The sequence below is a fragment of the Rhineura floridana genome, chromosome 1 (genome assembly GCF_030035675.1).
Source record: "Rhineura floridana isolate rRhiFlo1 chromosome 1, rRhiFlo1.hap2, whole genome shotgun sequence".
Classification (NCBI taxonomy): domain Eukaryota; kingdom Metazoa; phylum Chordata; class Lepidosauria; order Squamata; family Rhineuridae; genus Rhineura; species Rhineura floridana.
In genome coordinates this window covers 203127593-203147763 of record NC_084480.1, presented here as the reverse complement: position 1 = coordinate 203147763, position 20171 = coordinate 203127593, and the positions used below count along the sequence as shown (strand labels likewise).

Here is a 20171-nt window from a genome sequence, read left to right as displayed (position 1 = left end):
ATTCAGCATCACCAACATTATACAGCTGTGTACTACTGGTATATCAATGGTAATACTGAGATCTGTTAAGAATAAATAAATTATTCAATACTACATTTTAAGTAGCCATGTTGGTCCATTAGAAAAAAAATCTAAACTTGACAGAAGGGTAATGCCTTCAATAGGACCATCCAAAATATCACAAAGTTGTGAGCAAGATTTAGAGTTCTTCAGAAGTCTTCTTCAGGCTGGATGTTTAATAAAATATCCTGTTAAGGTTGTTAGAAATAGCAGCCTATGATAATTTTATAGGGCAGAGCACCTATTCTGCATGTAGGAAGTCCAGGTCCCCTCACTGGCATCCAATAGCATAGCGGGAAATTCAGAAGTGCAGGGTCCTTTCATGATAGTCACAGCCACATCTCCTTTCCACTTGCCCTCGTTTCCCATGCTCTCCCTGTCATCTTCCAAGCCCACACTGCACTACAACAGATCCCCCTAGGGGTCAATCAGTATGAAAGGGGAGGCTGTGTGTTAGCTAGAGTCTTCTCAGTGGCTGACTAGCTCGTTTCACTCTGATTGGCTCCAATCAGTACAAAAGGGCAATGGTTTGCATGTTCCCTCTTCATGGTAATTGGCTCATTCATAGGGACCTGGCTGGGACCCTGCTCCTCAAAAGGTAACAGGTCTACGACCCCCTGTGACTCTGGATGACTACACCCCTGTTGGCATCTCTAGAAACAGCTGGGAAAGACTCTGGGCTGAAACCCTAGAGAGCTCCTACCACTCAGTGTAGACAGTACTGAGCTAGATGGGCCAATGATCTGACTTGGAATAAGCCCCCTTCCTGTGTTACACATTTTGTATAGCATTCGGCTTGAAAGAGAGTTCTGGAGACCTTGAAAGCTTGCTCTTTTTGTGCAATTTTGGTTGGTTGTGATGTAATGGTTAAGATATTGTACTATGACCTGGGAGACCAGGGTTTGAATCCCCACACAGCCATGAAGCTCACTGGGTGACCTTGGGCCAGTCACTGCCTCTCAGCCTCAGAGGAAGGCAATGGTAAATTCCCTCTGAATACCGCTTACCATGAAAATCCTATTCATAGGGTTGCCATAAGTCAGAATCGACTTGACGTCAGTCCATTTCATTTCAATTAGGGATGGAGATGGAAAGATCTGTCAGTTTTGGTTCTCTCAGTTTCTCATTTTCCAATCTTAAATTCAGTTCTCCACATTTCTGCAGCCATTTGCAATTTTATTTTATTTTTTATTTATTGTTTTAGGCAGTCTTGACTAATAGTCACATTTTTGCAAGCATCATATAATGCATATTTGTATGTTATTTTCACTCATATATTCATTTTTATGCACACTTTTCCCAACATATACATTCTTGTAAACATTGTTCAATTGGCAAACTGCATTGCAAAATTTGAATTAAGTGCTAATTTTGAAGGATGGCTGTGTTTCAGTTCTCATATTGTTTTGAAAAGTGTAAATTTAATATATTCAGCTTGAAATGTGAACTGTATCTAATTTCTCATTCATCCCTAGTCCTAACAAATGTATTACTCTGCTGATTACTGCAATTGACTCAAAGAATATCCTGGTATACTGTTTGTATAGCTAACTCATTTTTGATCATATACATGCAGTCTAGATTAAGGAAATGGACAAGAATATGGAGAAACTGATTGGTTCCCCATTAGAAAGGGTGTATTTTATCATCCTATTTGTTTAATCTATATGCAGAACATATCATACAGAAAGCGGGGTTGGACCAAGATGAAGGAGGTGTGAAAACTGTAGAGAGAAATATCAATAATTTAAGATATGCAGACGATACCATATTAGTAGCAGAAACCAGTAAACGAACACTGTTGAACGCTAAAGAGGAAAGCACAAAAGCAGGACTACAGCTAAATGTAAAGAAGACTAAAGTAATGACAACACAAGATGTATGTCATTTTAAAGTTGACAATGAGGACGTTGAACTTGTCAAGGATTATTAATACCTCGGCACAGTCGTTAACCAAAATGGAGACAACAGTCAAGAAATCAGAAGAAGGCTAGGACTGGGGAGCATAGCTATGAGAGAACTAGAAAAGGTCCTCAAATGCAAAGATGTGTCATTGAACACCAAAGTCAGGATCATTCAGACCATGGTATTCCCGATCTCTATGTATGGATGTGAAAGTTGGACAGCGGAAAAAGCTGTTAAGAGAAAAATCAACTCATTTGAAATGTGGTGTTGGAGGATAGCTTTGCGGATACCATGAACCATGAAAAAGACAAATAATTGGATGTTAGAACAAATTAAACCAGAACTACCATTAGAAGCTTAAATGATGAATCTGGGGTTATCATACTTTGGACACATAATGAGAAGACATGATTCACTAGAAAAGAGAATAATGCTGGGAAAAACTGAAGGGAGTAGAAAAAGAGGAAGATCAAACAAGAGATGGATTGATTCTGTAGCCACAGACCTGAACTTACAAGATCTGAACAGGGTGGCTTATAACAAATGCTACTGGAGGCCATTGATTCATAGGGTCGCCATAAGTCATAATCGACCTGAAGGCACATAACACACACACAACATATTTGTGAAGAGTGAGAAAGGAGCTGGGAGCATGAACAGGTTGATATTATTAATATTATTATTATTTAGTCGCCTTCCTCACAAAGGAACCCAAAGCAGCTTACAACAATAAATAGTTAATGATGAATCACCTTGTAAGTTTTTGATTTCTTGTTAACCTTTCTATTTATTATCTTTCCCAGGAAGCCTTGTAGGCCCTGTAGAAGTGGTCAGGGGCCACATTTTTCTCTAGGTGGTGGTCTGGCTAACCATTTCTTTGTTAGGTGGGTTACCAATTAATAGACTAGAATGGTTGGTTGATGATTCATCAATTGGATCTAAAGGTTAGGAGATGCTATCCTGACAGTTGGGAATAAAGCTGGACTGAATATCCACCCCACTTTTATTAGACAATTTGTTCCCCATGAAAGCAGCAGATATTTTGTTACTTTTGGGATGGCTAGGTGAATTATACAAAGGACATGAGGGGTGGTCTCACCTTTACAAGGTGATTAAGGGTTTATTTAACAACAACAACAACAAGCTGCCATATGAAATGGCAGCTTGGCTGCTCTCAGGAGCCTGGCTGTGATCCCAAAACACAATGCCTCAGAAACAATGCTATGATGCTTTGGTTACAAGAAAAAGACCAACTACCTTTTAGTTGTAAGTAATGCTACCCTGGACTCCCTTTGGGAAGAAGGGCAGAATATAAATTTAATAAATAAATAAGTAAACCAAGTCCTCCCACAATCTGTAGAATTTGTCCATCTCCTCAAGATTAATCCAGTCTTCAAGTGGCATTTTTATCCTACCCCAAACTCACAAGGATCACTGGGCCAAATACTTTGGTTCAACATGAGAACTTCTCAGCACTTGGGCATGTGGAGAGTGCAGAATAATATACCCCTATGCTCACCAGCATATAATGAAGGAGATTCAATTTCTTTCCCTATCTATAGGAAGACACATCTGTCCCTAATCTCTTTGCTATCTATAACATGTGAACTCTTAAAGAACCTACAGAAAGGAGAGCATATTTGACCCCTTGGTCAAATTTCGTTTTCAGAGTACAGAGATTTTCTCAAAAGTCTCCTGCTTTCGGGGGAAGATGAAACAATATGGGGAGATGGGAGAGATCTGAAAAAAAAGGGAGAGCATGTCTTCTGTGTTTCCTTTGCTCTTTTCACAGAATAATATAGCACAGTCATTGCTCAGTTGGTTTGGACAGTTTCCAGATGCATTTCCTGAAGGCAGAATTTCTGTGACAAGGAAGCTTCAGCTTCCTGAAATTCATGGAGGGCCTAGGCTGGGCCACATGTTATGTTGCTCATGGAAATATATTTCTGGGTTGTACAGTGTGGAAGGAGGTGTTATTTTTTTTTGATGGCATAAGCCATCCTTGTGTCAACTTTGAAACTGAATAATGAGCTTCATCCTCCTCACTGACAAAGGCTCAATGCTATCTGTCCTAAGTTGTTAATGGTAGGCTAACTCTGGATATGCTGGAGAGCCAGGTCTTAGTAAGTCTTGACTATAATTCAAAGGACAAGATTATGATGATTTTGACTGCATAAAATAATGTACAACTTGCTAGCATCTAAGGCTAAGCATTTATTTGAAACTGGCATTCTGAATCTGCATTTACTCATCTAAAGCAACAAGCACAATCCTAGGAGTTAAAGTAGTGGGTATTTAGGATGATGGAAAGAAAGGAGAAAACCTGATTGAGTTGTTGGTCACATCAGGATCCTTGGCATAAATCATTTGTATGGTGGTCCCAATGTCCACATCTTCAGGTACCTCAACAAAATAAAACCTAGGCTCAAACACTGGGGGCTCATCCACGTCCTCCACGCTGATGTGTACAGTTGCAGTATCACGGAAGGGGCCCAGGTTCAGGAAGCGCATTTCCAAGTGGGGATTGGCACCTTCTACTTTTAAAGTGTAGCTTTTCTTGCTCTCAAAGCTCAAAGGCTGAAGAAATAGAAAGAAAGTATTAGGATATCTTTTCTCAAACTGAACAGAACATTTTGAGCCATACAACACAATTATCTTAAAAGAGAACATCTTCCACTTAAATGTGTATCATTAAGCTGCAAAACCTGCTGGATAATCCACACAGTTTTAGTACTTTCAATTTACAAATATGTATTGTAATCATCACTGGCAAGTAATTTGATGGCATCAAGATGTGGGGTGAAGATTGTCCAAGCAATTACTAGCATGTACTCTTCAGCTTCAGCAGTACTTAAAGAAGGATGAACTAGTTATGCTGGGGACGCATATTTGAACAAAAGCAATGCCAAGTGAGCAGGCAACTTCTGCATGGTGTGTATTTGGAAACCCATCTTTATACCTCATTTCCTAGTTTAGTAAGATTTATGCATGTGGAAGTCTGTTCACATTCATGCACCTCCTTAGCTGGATTAGAGTACATGCCTATAGATAAACACAATGTGCATTTTGGAGTTCAATATGCCATCCCCGTCAGCACTCTGGCCACTGCATTCTGCAATAGTTACAGATTCCAGACACTGTCTCCAAGAGCAGCCCAATATGGAATGTGTTGCAATACTCCTGTCTGGAGTCTATGAGCGCATGGGCTACTGTGGTCTGGTTTTTCTTGTTCAGGAATGGCCATACCTGGTGAACCAAGTGCAGATGGAAGCAGGCACTCCCCACCACTGAAACCACCAGGGCTTCAAGTGACAAAGCTGGAGCAAGGAGCACCCCCCGCCCCAAGCTAGATACTTGCTCCTTCAAGAAGAATGCAACCTTATCAAGGCTGTGTACCCAGTTTCTGGACATGGGAGCCTGCAATCCACAGTCCCTCAGTCTTATCTGGATCCAAATTAAGTTGACTGCTCTCAGCTATGGATATTATATATTGTTTTTAAAAATCTTTTTAAAGTTGTGTTTTGAAAGATGTTCTGTTTTAATATGTTTTTAAAAGATGTTTTGTTTTAAAATGCTTTTAATGTTTTTGTTTGCCACCCAGAGCTCCTTCTGGGAAGAAGGGCAGGGTATAAATTTAATACATAAATAATAAATGATATATGTGAAGTGCTTTGAGCATATAGCAAAAATGTTATATACACTGCATGTTATATTTTAATGGCTGTAATCCAGCCAGGGTTAGGCATGGTTAATTCTATTTATTACAATGAGAGAGAGTTAAGCACATACTTAACTATTTCACTGAAATCATTTGTGCTCAAATATGTTCTGTTCTGGCTGTTCTATAAGTCCTTTATTATTATTACTGAAGCGTTAGAGGCGGCCTTTATCACAAAGCAAATGTGATACTGAAAGGCACCATGCTAAGGTCTCGCCTTTGCAGATGAAATTCCTTTCCATGCTGGGTTTTCATGCCCTTTCCTGATACATTTTACGAAGGAAGGAAAATGATGCTGATAATTGTACTGCAGTGATACTTAACATGCACTTTTTACTTGTAACAATAAAATGATAATTGAACAGAAACTTAGAGACAATAGCAAAGCCAAGCCTAGGAATGACCAAAGAACCTTCATAAAAGTGGATACAGAAATGGTTGCAAGGGTCTTATGGAGGCCTCCTGCTGATAGTTTAATTTCCAAGAATACAACAGTTATATGCTCTTTATTTTTACATAATGGGTAGTTTAATGCTGAATATTACCAAAATGAAATCCTTGTAATTGGCACAGACCTTGATCAAAACAAAATGTGTGCTTCTAAAGCAATCATCTTGGTTTTAGAGGCAAACACTGTGTTGGAATAAGTTCAGAATTGTTTTCTGCATCAGGATTTTTTTAACACAAGGCAATGACTTATATTTACTTGCATTTTTAGTACGCATTTTATTGAATAAGGCATATGGTGAATGTATATTAATTAACCCATATTTTTACACTGCAGGCTACTTCACCCATTCAGCAACAGCAAATCCCAGTTTGCTAGCAAACATTCAATAGAGAATTAAGGCCATACAGTCATATCCTCTGAGAACAATACCCATGTGATGCATGTGTTTGCAAATATATATTTGTATGCATTACATTTTTTGTATTAAACATAAAACATCTTACATGTTCAGCTGAAAATGTAGTACCCCACTGAAACCAATGGAATAACTTTTGGGACAGTCATAAATAACCTTACCTGGAACAGTACCAATGTGTGAATGTTTCTCATTCCAGGTAGCTGCAGCAAAATTCACTTTCTATCCCATATGAGGGTTTTTTTTCAGACATTTAGAAGTAATTAAAAAATTAAATGAAGAGCGGACTAAATGGAGTAATGGTACAACTGAGACAGTCAGAAGCATGGTTCATGTGGTAGCCTCTGTGGGAGAAGTTACTCATTAAGCTGCAGCTGCATGCAACTCAGGGCCCTTTCCGCTTGCAAAATGCACTCAAGAAGCAACCATTTGCATCAGAGAAGTTTAACAGAGAAGTTTACCCATCATTTCTTCCCTAAAACCTTCCCCTCTCAGCTTCTTTTAACCTGGTGCAGTTCCCGATGAATGTTCGCAAGGAAAACCCAGGCCCAGAACATTGGCAGATAGGCCAGGTGGTAGTGGTAAATGTGCCTTGGGGGAGATGAGTTGAGTTTCAGTGGAAATGGCACTGGAAGGCAATGGTTTAAGTGCTCCTTTCCTTCCCATTCCCTCTCCAATGCAAATAGAACCTTCCCTAAAAAGGAACCAAGAGAACTTTGCCAAGTGTGCCTGCTGCGCAACATATAGTTTGCCCTTTGGAGGCAACACAGGCTCACATATAATCTCCCCCCCACCGCCTGTGCCACCCTTCCACAGAAAGGAAAACCGTGAGAGAGCTTTTAGTACATCCTTGTCTTCTTGCCATTTCAACACTTTTTGTAATTTGCCACTGCTAACATACAGTGTGGTTTTGATTTTCATAATAAACAATTTTGGTACCTAAAACAATGGTCCCATGATGACATTTGGGCCACAATTTAGCCAAAGTTAGGCACCTTTATGTTATCCCATCTCCCAAAATCATTGGTACATGAAAGACTTTTAACTCTGAGATGATTGTCACCTTGGTTTTTCTAACTATATAATGTTTTTGTAATCTGTCATGCATGGGGGCAGGGTGTGGCGGCATGATGGCAGACAAGTGAGGTGAGAGAATGAGGGAACCAAGGATGGCGAGTGTATGTGTTTTGCTGACCATGATGCCTTTCTTGGGGTGGGGTGGGGAGATTGAAAGCAATGGTGAAACTTTACTTTTATGATAACATAATTCTATTTCAGAGTAGTTTTGCACCTACAACTTACCTATTTTTGAATAAGTGTTACAGGGCTTTAGTAACATGAAGAGAGGTATTCAGTTATGGAAAGTTCTTTATTTGTTGTTGTTATGTGCCTTCAAGTCGACTTATGGCAACCCTATGAATCAGCGATCTCCAACAGCATCTGTTGTGAACCACCCTGTTCAGATCTTGTAAGTTCAGGTCTGTGGCTTCCTTTATGGAATCAATCCATCTCTTGTTTGGCCTTCCTCTTTTTCTACTCCCTTCAGTTTTTCCCAGCATTATTGTCTTTTCTAGTGAATGTCTTCTCATTATGTGTCCAAAGTATGATAACCTCAGATTCATCATTTAAGCTTCTAATGGTAGTTCTGGTTTAATTTGTTCTAACACCCAATTACTTGTCTTTTTTGCAGTCCATGGTATTTGCAAAGCTGTCCTCCAACACCACATTTCAAATGAGTTTATTTTTCTCTTGTCTGCTTTTTTCACTGTCCAACTTTCACATCCATACGTAGAGATCGGGAATACCATGGTCTTAATGATCCTGACTTTAGTGTTCAGTGGTACATCTTTGCTTTTGAGGACCTTTTCTAGTTCTCTCACAGCTGCCCTCCCCAGTCCTAGCCTTCTTCTGATTTCTTGACTATTGTCTCCATTTTGGTTAATGACTGTGCCAAGGTATTAATAATCCTTGACAAGTTCAATGTCCTCTTTGTCAACTTTAAAGTTGCATAAATCTTCTGTTGATATTACTTTATTCTTTTTGACGTTCAGCTGTAGTCCTGCTTTTGTGCTTTCCTCTCTCGCTCTCATCAGCATTAATTTTAAATCATTACTGGTTTCTGCTAGTAGTATGGTATTGTCTGCATATCTTAAGTTATTGATATTTCTCCCTCCAATTTTCACACCTCCATCTTGGTCCAATCCCGCTTTCCGTATGATAAGAACATAAGAACATAAGAAAAGCCTGCTGGATCAGGCCAGTGGCCCATCTAGTCCAGCATCCTGTTCTCACAGTGGCCAACCAGGTGCCTGGGGGAAGCCCGCAAGCACGACCCAGGTGCAAGAACACTCTCCCCTCCTGAGGCTTCCGGCAACTGGTTTTCAGAAGCATGCTGCCTCTGACTAGGGTGGCACAGCACAGCCATCATGGCTAGTAGCCATTGATAGCCCTGTCCTCCATGAATTTGTCTAATCTTCTTTTAAAGCCATCCAAGCTGGTGGCCATTACTGCATCTTGTGGGAGCAAATTCCATAGTTTAACTATGCGCTGAGTAAAGAAGTACTTCCTTTTGTCTGTCCTGAATCTTCCAACAGATATGTTCTGCGTATAGATTAAATAAATAGGGTGATTAAATACACCCCTGTCTCACACCCTTTCCGATGAGGAACCAGTCAGTTTCTCCATATTCTGTCCTTACAGTAGCCTCTTGTCCAGAGTATAGGTTGTGCATCAGGACAATCAGATGCTGTGGCACCCCCATTTCTTTTAAAGCATTCCATAGTTTTTCATGATCTACACAATCAAAGGCTTTGCCATAATCTATAAAGCACAGGGTGATTTTCTTCTGAAATTCCTTGCTCTGTTTCATTATCCAACGTATGTTTGCAATATGATCTCTAGTGCCTCTTCCCTTTCTAAATCCAGCTTGGACGTCTGGCATTTCTCTCTTCATATATAGTAAAAGCCTTTGTTGTAGAATCTTGAGCGTTACTTTACTTGCATGAGATATTAAGGCAATAGTTCGATAATTACTGCATTCCCTGCGATCCCCTTTCTTTGGAATTGGGATTTATATGGAATGCTTCCAGTCTGTCCATTGTTTAGTTTTCCATATCTCTTGACAGAATTTTGTCAAAATTTGGACAGATTCAGTTTCAGTAGCTTGTAGCAACTCTGTTGGTATGCCATCTGTTCCTGGTGATTTGTTTCCTCCAAGTATTTTAAGAGCAGCTTTCACCTCACATTCTAGAATTTCTGGTTCTTCATCATATGGTTCCTCCGTGAATGAATCTGTCATCCTGGCATCTCTTTTATAGAGTTCTTCAGTGTATTGCTTCCATCTTCCTTTTATTCCATCTCGGTTAGTCAGTGTGTTCCCCTGTTGATTATTCAATATCCCTACTCCTAGTTTAAATTTCCCTTTCATTTCTCTTATCTTTTGGAATAGGACTCTTGTTCTACCCTTTTTGTTGTCCTCTTCTATTTCTATACAATAACTATTGTAATAGTTCTCTGTGTCCCTATGTTCTAGTCATGTATTATTGCATTTAGGGTTCTGACCATGTTTCTATCTCCTTTTGCTTTTGCTTTCCTTCTCCCTTTAACCACTTTAAGAGTTTCTTCAGTCATCCATTGAGGTCTTTCTCTCTTTTTAACTATTGTCTTTTTGCATTCTTCCCGGATAATGTCTCTGACTTCATAGTTCTTCTGGTTCTCTGTCAACTAAGTTTAAAGCCTCAAACCTGTTCCTTATTTGATCTTTATATTCTTCTGGGATGTTATTTAAATTGTATTTTGGCATTATGAGTGCTTTGTTGGTCTTCTTTAGCTTTACTCTGATTTTCAATACAACTAATGCATGATCTGTACCCCAGTCTGCTCCTGGTCTTGTTTTCGCAGAAAGTATGGAACTTCTCCATCTTCTGCTACCAATTATATAATCAATTTGATTCATATATTGACCATTTGGTGATGTCCACATGTACAGTCATCTTTTCAGTTGCTCGAAAAATGTGTTCGCAAGAAACAAATTATTGGCTTCACAAAATTCAATAAGTCTTTCTCCTGCATCATTTCTGTCTCCTAAGCCCCATTTCCCCACAATTCCTAGTTCTTCTCTGTTCCCTACTTTTGCATTCCAGTCCCCCATGATTATCAGAACATCTTGTTTTGGTGTGTGATCATTTTCTTCCTGTACTTCTGTGTAAAATCTCTCCAATTCCTCTTCTGCATTTGCCATTGGAGCGTAGACTTGGATGATGGTTATGTTAATAGGTTTCCTGTTTAATCTCATTGATATCATTTGCTCAGACCTTGCATTATAGCTCCTAATTGCTTTTGCTACATCACCTCACTATTAAGGCAACTCTGTTTCTTCTTAATTTCTCATTTCCTGCATAAAATATTTTGTAGTTGCCTGACTGGAAATGTCCCATTCCTGTCCATTTTAGTTCACTCACGCCAAGTACTGTAATGTTGATATGTTCCATTTCTTGCTTGACAATTTCTAACTTTCCCTGGTTCATGCTTCTCACATTCCATGTTCCTATTGTTTGCGCCATACAGCTCCGGACTCTCCTTTTGCATCTGTGCGCATCAGCCTCTGGGCTTCCTTTCAGCTTTGACCCAGCAGCATCATTAGTCACAGCTCTACTTGTACTTGTCCTTTGGTCTCATCTTCCAGCACTATCTTGTGTTGCATTTTGGATACTCTGTTCATAGGGTTTTCGTGGTAAGAGATATTCAGAGGTGGTTTACCATTGCCTTCTTCTATGTTTGGATGCATCTTAGTCTGGTGTCTCAGCTTTGACCATTCCGCCTTGGGTGCCCCTGCTAGGAGTCTAACCTCTTGGTCTAGACTCCTGACGGCATTGCTCTCAGCTTCTTTAACACTCTCAAACCCCTCACCGTGTTAAGGTGTGCATCCTAGGGGGGGGAGTTCTTTATAGAAAGGGTAAAATTGCTGAGTGCTGTCAATAATAGTCCCAGTGTTGCAGAATACCACAGTGAGGTCCAAACATGACAAAAGCTCTTGGGATTTTAATGCAAAGATAAAAATCTCCCTTTTGTGCAATGCCTTTCATTTTTAAAACGGATTGTTTATTTTTTAAAAATGAATTAAATTAAGTTATAATCCTATACATATACCTAGGCTCCATTGAACTCAACAGAAATTACTTTTGAGTAGACATGTATAGGATTGTGCACTGCACTGTAAAAGCAGGATATAAAGTTGTAATAATAATAATAATTACAATAACAATATTTTATTGCAATGGAAATTGCACACCGTAATTGTTGCAGGGAATATACATTGTACATCACCTTTCTCACTGTGATGATGCCAACTTGGTAATTAGGATCAGTGGCAATATCAAAAACATCCAATCCATCTCCATCCACAAAACTGTATTTCGTTTCAGCATTAATGCCTTCATCCAAATCTTTAGCAAGAACACGTCCCACAGTAGAGCTGACTGGAGCAGACTCTAGTACACTCATCTGATAATGCTCTGGGTAAAATAAATAAATAATTGTTTAAGAAAGAAGAAATAAATGCAACAATAAATGAAAAGGGAACAATCCTGTCAAAATTAAGTGCACTCTCCATACTAATTTCCGTAGAAGAGTTAAACATATTAAGTCAATAGGCCTGAAAAATGCTTAACTTTGGCTGGACTATTTATGCCCTAAATATATAAATAAATTAAAAGACTTATAGAAATGAAATGCAGTGGACACTGTGAAGAGGTCTATAGCAAGTGAAAATGCAATCCTAACCATGCCTACTCATAAGTAAGTCCTCCTTAATTCAATGGGGCTTACTTCTGGGCAAGTTGAGTTAGGATTGCCACCTTAAACATGAAAGTTCCTTATGTTGGACACAGAAAGTGCATGATCTTCAGAGGAGAAAGCCCAAACAAATTTAAATCTGCCTTGCTGAGTTTCAATAAAGTTCCCAAGATATTTGGGACATATTTAGATGGTTCTTATTAAAGCATCCATTCTTCCTGTGGCAAGTTGAACGGGGAGCAAAACATGCATAGCTGACATGGGAATTGTAGTTCAACATCTGGAGGGCTAAGTTTCCCCATCTCTGCTGTAAAGTGTCATGCATATTGCAGGGAATATAATAATAAATATTATTATAAATAACAACTAATTTAAACAAATCTTTATTGCACAAGGATTTTGTCATTTCCTTTTGCTTGGGAAACATCCCACAGATCTGCATACTATAGCTATTGCTTACTGTGTGGAAATCTGAATAGAGAAAAAATAGCGCACCAGGTAAAATATATCCTGGAATAAAGAAATCTCAGTTGAGAAGCTGAGGGACTCCAGAATGTTGAGTCATGGCTGATACTTACTCTGTGGAAATCTGGGTGGATTGTCATTGACATCAGAGAGGGAGATATTGACTGTGGTCGTCCCAGCTAATCCTCCCAGCTGTCCACCCATATCTTTGGCCTGGATAATCACTTCATAATATTCTTTTGCTTCTCTATCCATGTTCATTAGTGCTGTCCTAATTAAGCCTATGAAAATGGCAGGGAAAAATAAAGATTCAAAAAAGGCATTTAATTGAATATTGCACACAAAGTAATAAATTTACTAACCTAAATGTATGGAAAATTCTCTTTCAAAATGAAAAACGTTTCTTGGACCCCCCCCCAGAATGTTCTGCCCCTTGAAGAATCAGAACAGACTCTACTCTCAGGTTAATATGGCCCAGATGCCAGTGCTGATGACCGGTGTCATCAGTGGAGTATTTCATCATTCACTGAATGCTGTGAACTGTTCACTCAGGAGTAAGGATGGAACAATCTGTCAATTTCAGTTTGCTCAGTTTCTCATTTTTCCAATCTTAAATCCAGTTATCTGCATTTCTGCAGAAATTTGCAAAAATTTTTTTAAAAAAAACTCATGAAAATTCTTCAGCATTTCAGTGTGAATTTCTGCTAATAACATTTTTGTCTGCAGTTTTGACTAATCTACCCATTTTTACAAGCAATTTCTCCTAATATAATGCATTGTTTATTTTTGCTAATATATTCATTTTTATGCACCCTTTCCCCTATTATATGCATATTTGTAAATACTGTTTGATTGGAGAAATGCAGCGCAAAATTTGGATAAGGGTGAATTTCACAGGGTGGCTGTGTTTTGGTTCTCATATTGTTTTGAAAAGTGTGAATTTGATAGATTTGGCTTTAAATGTGCACTGAATTTCTCCCCTATCCCTACTCAGTTTTTTTAAGTTACAGAAGAACTTAGCACCAGTTTTTTTTCTCATTACAGAGACTCTAGCAGGAAAAAGCTTATTCTTTTCTAATATATTAGTGTTGCAGACTTGGGTAGTTTGAATCAATGAGGAGACAATTTTATATTCAGCTATAAGGGCATACCTGTTTTAGTATTGCAAATAGGAATGCAAAAGAAAATGTCAAAAACAACCTCTTTTCATCACACTGAGTAGTAACTGCTGTTTCTGACTTTTTGAAAAGTTACCACACACTTTCTTCAATATTTAAAAAAGGTACCTACATTGAATAACAATCAGTTATTCAGTTAAAAGGCAACTGATTAATCAGTTAGAATCCTTTAATTGGTGGAAAGCCCCAATAATTAATCTTTTGTAATCATGTTAACATTAGGAACATACATGTGATTTTGTGCTCCTGGAGTTAGAATGTATATTTGCTGTTGCAAACAGGTTAGTGGTGATTGAATGCACAAGCTGTAATGTAATTAAACCAATTGTGCATGGAATGCAAAACAAGAGTTCAGATCTTCATTATACTGTTTCAACAGATCTTTGTACTTTTCAATGTGGAACATGATATGAAATTAAACTAATTGCAATTAAGAATATACATGGGATGTACAACAGTGATTTGGGTCTGCACTACAAACACTGCACATCTACTTTTGTGGATATGTGAAAATGGGAATATCTATGGAAACAGAGCAGGATTCACTGAACCTCTAGTAAATATCCAGGGTCATTGAAGTCAATTTACCTTTCTGAGAGCTTTACTGAAATAGAACATGAGATGGCAGTACGGCTTCTCTGTGATAAATCCTGCCAAGAATGTCTGAGAACATACAGTTACTGCCTTTCCTGTATATTATTGCTCATGTTTACAGAAGAGTTGACTTCTGAGGCTAAACTTCTCTGGACTTTTTGGTAATATGTTATTATCTCACTATCTGTCTTGTGCTCAAAGGACCGTGGTGGAATATTGTTGTTGTTGCTATTTATATTGTTAGCTGCTTTTCTTACTAAAGTGACCCAGAATATATGATCTCTTTATTTTATTCTCAATTTACGTTCTGACTACCTCCCCCTGCCCCTCTCTGGAAGTTTTCAATTTCCCTTCTTTATGCCCAGGAAGCTAAGACACAAAGAGTATAATAAAAGCATGATGTTTGATCTTTTTAGTAGACACAAAATCTGTGGCTGTGAGAAAACAACTATCATTATACAAGCCACTGTAATCTCATATGTTGATTTTTTTTTTTAAACACACCCTAACACAATTCACCTGGTGCTACAGTACCCACCTTACTTACAATCTTTGTATGTCCAGTCCTTTGTAGCTTCAGGTAAACATTTACCTGGCTTGGTGTTCAGTTACTATTATTTATTAAGTCTGTGAGCCCTCATTTGTTCAAGGAATTTAGAGTTTTGTTTTAGCTTCACATCAACCACATGAGGTTACTTAGCCTAAAAGACAGTGAATAACCAGAGGCTACCCTGGCAGCCTAATTGGATGTGAATCTAGATTGCCTTTCCCCAAACTTAACATTATAGCCACTACACTACACTGGGTTATTTTGCAATGTATTGTTTAATATGGGGCAACCTCACAGTCATATGAACGAAAGGTTGCTATGTGACTTTATATATATCCGGTTAACATCAGATGTGCAAGAAGTTTCCTGGATCCCTTGTCTGTGTTTAACCCTTGTATGGCTCTGAAACTGTAATTGTAGGCTGCAGTTATTTTCCTAAAGACTGAAGGGGCCAATTATATCCTTTTGATTCTATTTGACTTTTCTACAGCCTTTGATAACATTGATCATGATGGACTTAATAGAGCCACTTATACCAGCCTGAAGATTACTTTGCATCCCATATAAATCTGTTATATTGTCTTTGCTGATTTTTCCAACATTCATTCAATCTATCTATTTTGTATATTTCTTGTAACCTTTGTTTATTTTATGCAGTTCTGCACTCTTAAGAGTCTGATGCAATGTCCACTGAAGTTAATAATTCTTCCCTTCCCTTCCCTTTGCACAGTTTACAATTGCTACTGGACAAGATACATCATTTCTCATTCATGTTTTTAATACTTCTTTGTGCTTTATTGAGAAACAATGGGTTGAACAGTCATTGATGACTTGTATTTTGAAGATGAAGCCTAAGGTGAATACTGAATGAAAGTTAATGGGAAATGTCACATTCTTGGCTGATTTTTCTCTTGAATGAAATTACCTGTTCTGGAGTCCACAGAGAAATATGGCTGTCCTTGGAGAATGCTGTAGACTACCCTGGCACTGTTCCCATAGGTAGGATCATCAGCATCTGTTGCTGTCACTTGGATAACAGAGGTGCCTGACAAAAACAGTGTAGAACCTTGTTAGATTTGTAGCTATGGAGAGAGAACACGGATCTAACTAGGTTCAGTGAATTATAAATGTCCTGCTGTACTGAAGATTTGCTTATTTCTTTCTGATGCTTGAGGGATTTACACTATTTTCTTTCTGATGCTTGAGGGATTTACACATACAGCTCTTAGCATTAAAGGGAGTTGCAAGCACAAATCCATCAGACATCATTGGGACAGTAAACAATCTATAGAGAAATAGCACTTGTCAATGACCTGTTAAAAGTCACATGGTGTTAAACTCATCATCTTCTTTCTACTCTGTAAGTACTGCAGCTTTAAACTACAACTTTAAAACATACTAAGTACTCTGCTACTCTGCTAGTGAAAAAAGGAAAAAAGGATAGACTAGTGAAAATTATGTAATGCAGAAGAAAAGAACAGTTTGCCATAGGAAGAAAGAAGCGTATGAGAAAGTCCTTTTAACAAATTTTGTTCCCCCTCCCCATGTAACACCAATCAAATCTCTTCTGAAATGTGAACATGGAATTATGAATATGGTGTATTCCAAATTACAACTAGCAGATAAATTGCAGTTATCTTAATTTTGTCATCTCCAGAATGTGAACATGGTTTGTGTTAGTCTTTGGGGGGGAAAACCCCTTAATATTGGGTGAAGAATTCCAAGAGTTGAAAATTATAATTTAAGGGGGACTTTTTGCTTGTCTTGTTCTGGACTCTGATGGCTTCATTAAAATATATATTTTATACATGAATGCTAATATAAAATCCCTCCAATACTAGCAATCTCATAGGACAGGATCTAACCAATATTGAACAGTTTTGAGTCTCACTAATTAATGCGCAGCATGTTTTGATATTCTTCCATTGAATTTAACAGGCCATAAAAGTACTTAACTTTGGCTGTGTTTAGGAGTGTGAAGCACTAGTGTACTTCCTAGCATGCCTTTCCCTAAATTTATCTTTGCAGTCCTGGGATTAGAAGCTTTAAAAAAAAATAGTTGGGTCCATGTGATTCTAATAACGTATGTTTTACATATGTCTGGTGCTTAACAGAGCTATCACACAGTCACCATTCCAAAGAACTTGTAGGTTTACGTTGGACAAAAAAGCAACAACAAATGGAAAGATGGAGAAGGGAAAAGACTCATATTATAGTACAATTCAAGAGCACATGCATGTAGGCTTGGACAATGCTATTGGGAACAGGAACAGAAGGACAGTGAGAAAAATAAGAAACATTAAAGGGAACCTATTAAGTATGCATCACATCTGCCTCTCTGCACATTAGTATATTCAATATGAACAATATTTGTGGGCAGGATTACAATATTGCTTCATAAACTGCAAAGAGTCTGGAGGCTGCATTTTGCGCTATACTTGATGTTGCAAAAAGCTAGAGGATTTCTTATCCCATAAACCTTTCCAAGTTTAAGGTGCTTTAAATCCACCTTTGCCTTTCTCTGATCTATGGGCAGTCAAAGTCTTTTTTTGCTCCAGGTATAAAACTGGCCAAGGCTCATGAATGATCTAATTTACACAGTCTGATGATGGACCCCTGGGGACCACTGCACAGCCTGGAAATCAATGAAGCACAAGGCTTGTTGCCACAGGTCTTCAACCTCATCCTTATGGTTCTTTCTTTGCACTCTGTAGTGGGCATATGAACAGAAGGTAGCAGCACAGCTTGGCATAGCAGCAGAATGTTTCCCCAGCACCATTTTTATATCCACAATCTATTGCAGGCTTGCACAACTTCCGTTCCTAGAAGTAAAACACAATCTACTACCATCCATGCATGGCGGCCTGCTAAACTTCCTATTGCCATCTGTCTAATACTGCAGGACACAAGTACCTGGCAGTAGATCTGTTACTAGGGGGTGCAAGGGAAGCAATTGCCCTGAATCTCCCATATGGAGGGAGCTAAATCAAAATGGATAAACAATAAACTGGAAAAAATGACACTGACACAAGTGGCAATGTGAATGACAGAACTCAAATGAACATTCAGTCGCTAGGCGTTTCAGAGGGGTCTGCTTGGCAGGGCACCAATATGTGGCTGTTGGGCTGTGTTCACCTTGGTAGGATACAAGCCTGATCTATAGAATTTGCTGGCAAAGGAAAAAGTTCAGAGGAATCATACTGGACCTTCCACCTCTAGAGAAAATTTCCATTTTAGCAATAGGCAGTATGAAGCACTATGGGGTTAGAATAATATCTTTCCCCAAACTACACAGCCAATCATGCTGGTGGGAAAGTCTTGGTAGAGGTTTCGGGGTCATACATTTCCTAGTCTCTTCCTTCCCTTTCTATATTGCTAGGGAAAGCAGAGTATAAGCTGAGGCAAAACCAGACAAATAATAAAACACACACACACACACATGTGGGATCCGTATCTTATAACACCACCCTCTCCACATTGTGCCTTGATAGCCTGAAATTAAAATCTAGATTGTAAATATAATTTCCATCTTTTCTTCTGCACTCATTCTCTTAAGGAGCTGGAACAAAGGTCAAAGATTTCTCTAGTGTTCTATTGATTTGTTTTCTATACATCAAAAGTGTATTCTTAAAAGTCCCCCTTACCCACTGGTGACATTTCTGGTACTGAAGCAACATATGGTCCATCCAGGAACTTGGGTTCATTGTCATTGATATCTTGGATTTTGATGATAAATTCAGATTCTGGTTCCATCGGCCTGCCCGTCCATCTATCCAAGGCTTGAGCCCTTAGAGTATACTGGGATCTCTCTTCTCGATCTAGTCTCTGAATGGCATGGATATCTCCGGTTGTGTCATCAATGGTAAACACAACACCTGCTCCTTCTCCTGACAGTATATATTTGATTGATCCATCTCCTCTGTCCATATCAGAATGCAACTGCAAAACAGTAACCATATGTAGCTGAGACTTAGCACACAGTATATATGAGGAGCTATTTAATTAATTTGCTTCAAGACATTTTAATGTAATGTTAAAGAAGGGCAAATAACTTTGGATCTTGTTATCATCTTCACCACCAACCATCGCCATCATCATTGCTGTGCCATGTGTTTTAATTAATAAGCTGTTTCCTCCAAGCTGTGAGATAGGTAATGAATATTCCCATTTTACAGATGGGGACTGAGGCCATCATTGATAAGTGGGAATTGTACCCAGCTTCCTTAGATTAGCAAAGGTGCCATTGTATATTTTAATTGTGCGGGACACAGAGATTCATGCCAAGGTTCAACGACCAATTCTTGTGAGTTCTCAAATGGTTGGATATAGAAGTTTGAATCAAAGGAATATAATGTACATCTGTTGTGAGGTGGAAATGAATGACAAACCACAGATAAAGTTTAGAAATTCAGAAAATCTAAATATTCAAGATTTATATACTGTTCATTATGTTGGTGAATGAACTACTCTGTGACTCACCATAACCAAGCAAAACAAAATATAAATGAATGTATGTAATAGGTTTCACTCATATTCATGGAATTGCTTTTTATCCTTGCCACTCCCTTCCTCTATTCTCTCTCGTCTCAGTAGACTACTCTATCAAACTTTTGAATTCCTCAAAAAAGGGATCTACTTAGTTTATGCCATAAAGTGGCATTTACATTGATGCTGCTGTATCTATCAATGTAAATAAAAGTCACCTCCTAACATTTCATGTGATTATGTCTGCAGTTCAGCACACTGTAGCATGACAAAGAAAAGCATCACAGGGCAGGATGCAGACAGAGATTGCCTTGGTTCTATGGGACGAAGGAAAATGTTGCAATCTGGGATATGGTTGGGGCAAAACATGTTTCTCACTGGGCTCACTAGGAAGAGGGAGCAGGTTTGATGAACGGCTGCCATTCTTTTTTTGGGGGAAAAATAAAACACTGCACTTCGGAACGTTACGATTGGGACAAAACATGGCCACTACCCCTGCCACTGGGGGGAGGTAGCTACCATCAACAGGGTCCCCAAGAGGTGGGAGCAATGTACTT

General features: G+C 38.7%; 1 protein-coding gene across 3 annotated transcripts in view; it reads right to left on the bottom strand.

Moving 5' to 3' along the window:
* The window catches only part of CDH20 (cadherin 20), a 77727-nt gene that overhangs the window by 32426 nt on the left and 25130 nt on the right, over positions 1 to 20171 (bottom strand). Inside the window, exons 2-6 of one of the 3 annotated variants that reach the window (XM_061583620.1) lie at positions 18774 to 19068; positions 16055 to 16174; positions 12921 to 13088; positions 11875 to 12062; positions 4289 to 4542 (exon numbers count right to left, since the gene is read on the bottom strand). In XM_061583620.1, the coding sequence (XP_061439604.1) occupies positions 4289 to 4542; positions 11875 to 12062; positions 12921 to 13088; positions 16055 to 16174; positions 18774 to 19068 (1025 nt within the window). Of the gene's footprint in view, positions 1 to 4288; positions 4543 to 11874; positions 12063 to 12920; positions 13089 to 15117; positions 15184 to 16054; positions 16175 to 18773; positions 19069 to 20171 lie in introns of those variants that run through there. The other 2 variants (XM_061583799.1, XM_061583710.1) reach the window with 2 other exon arrangements.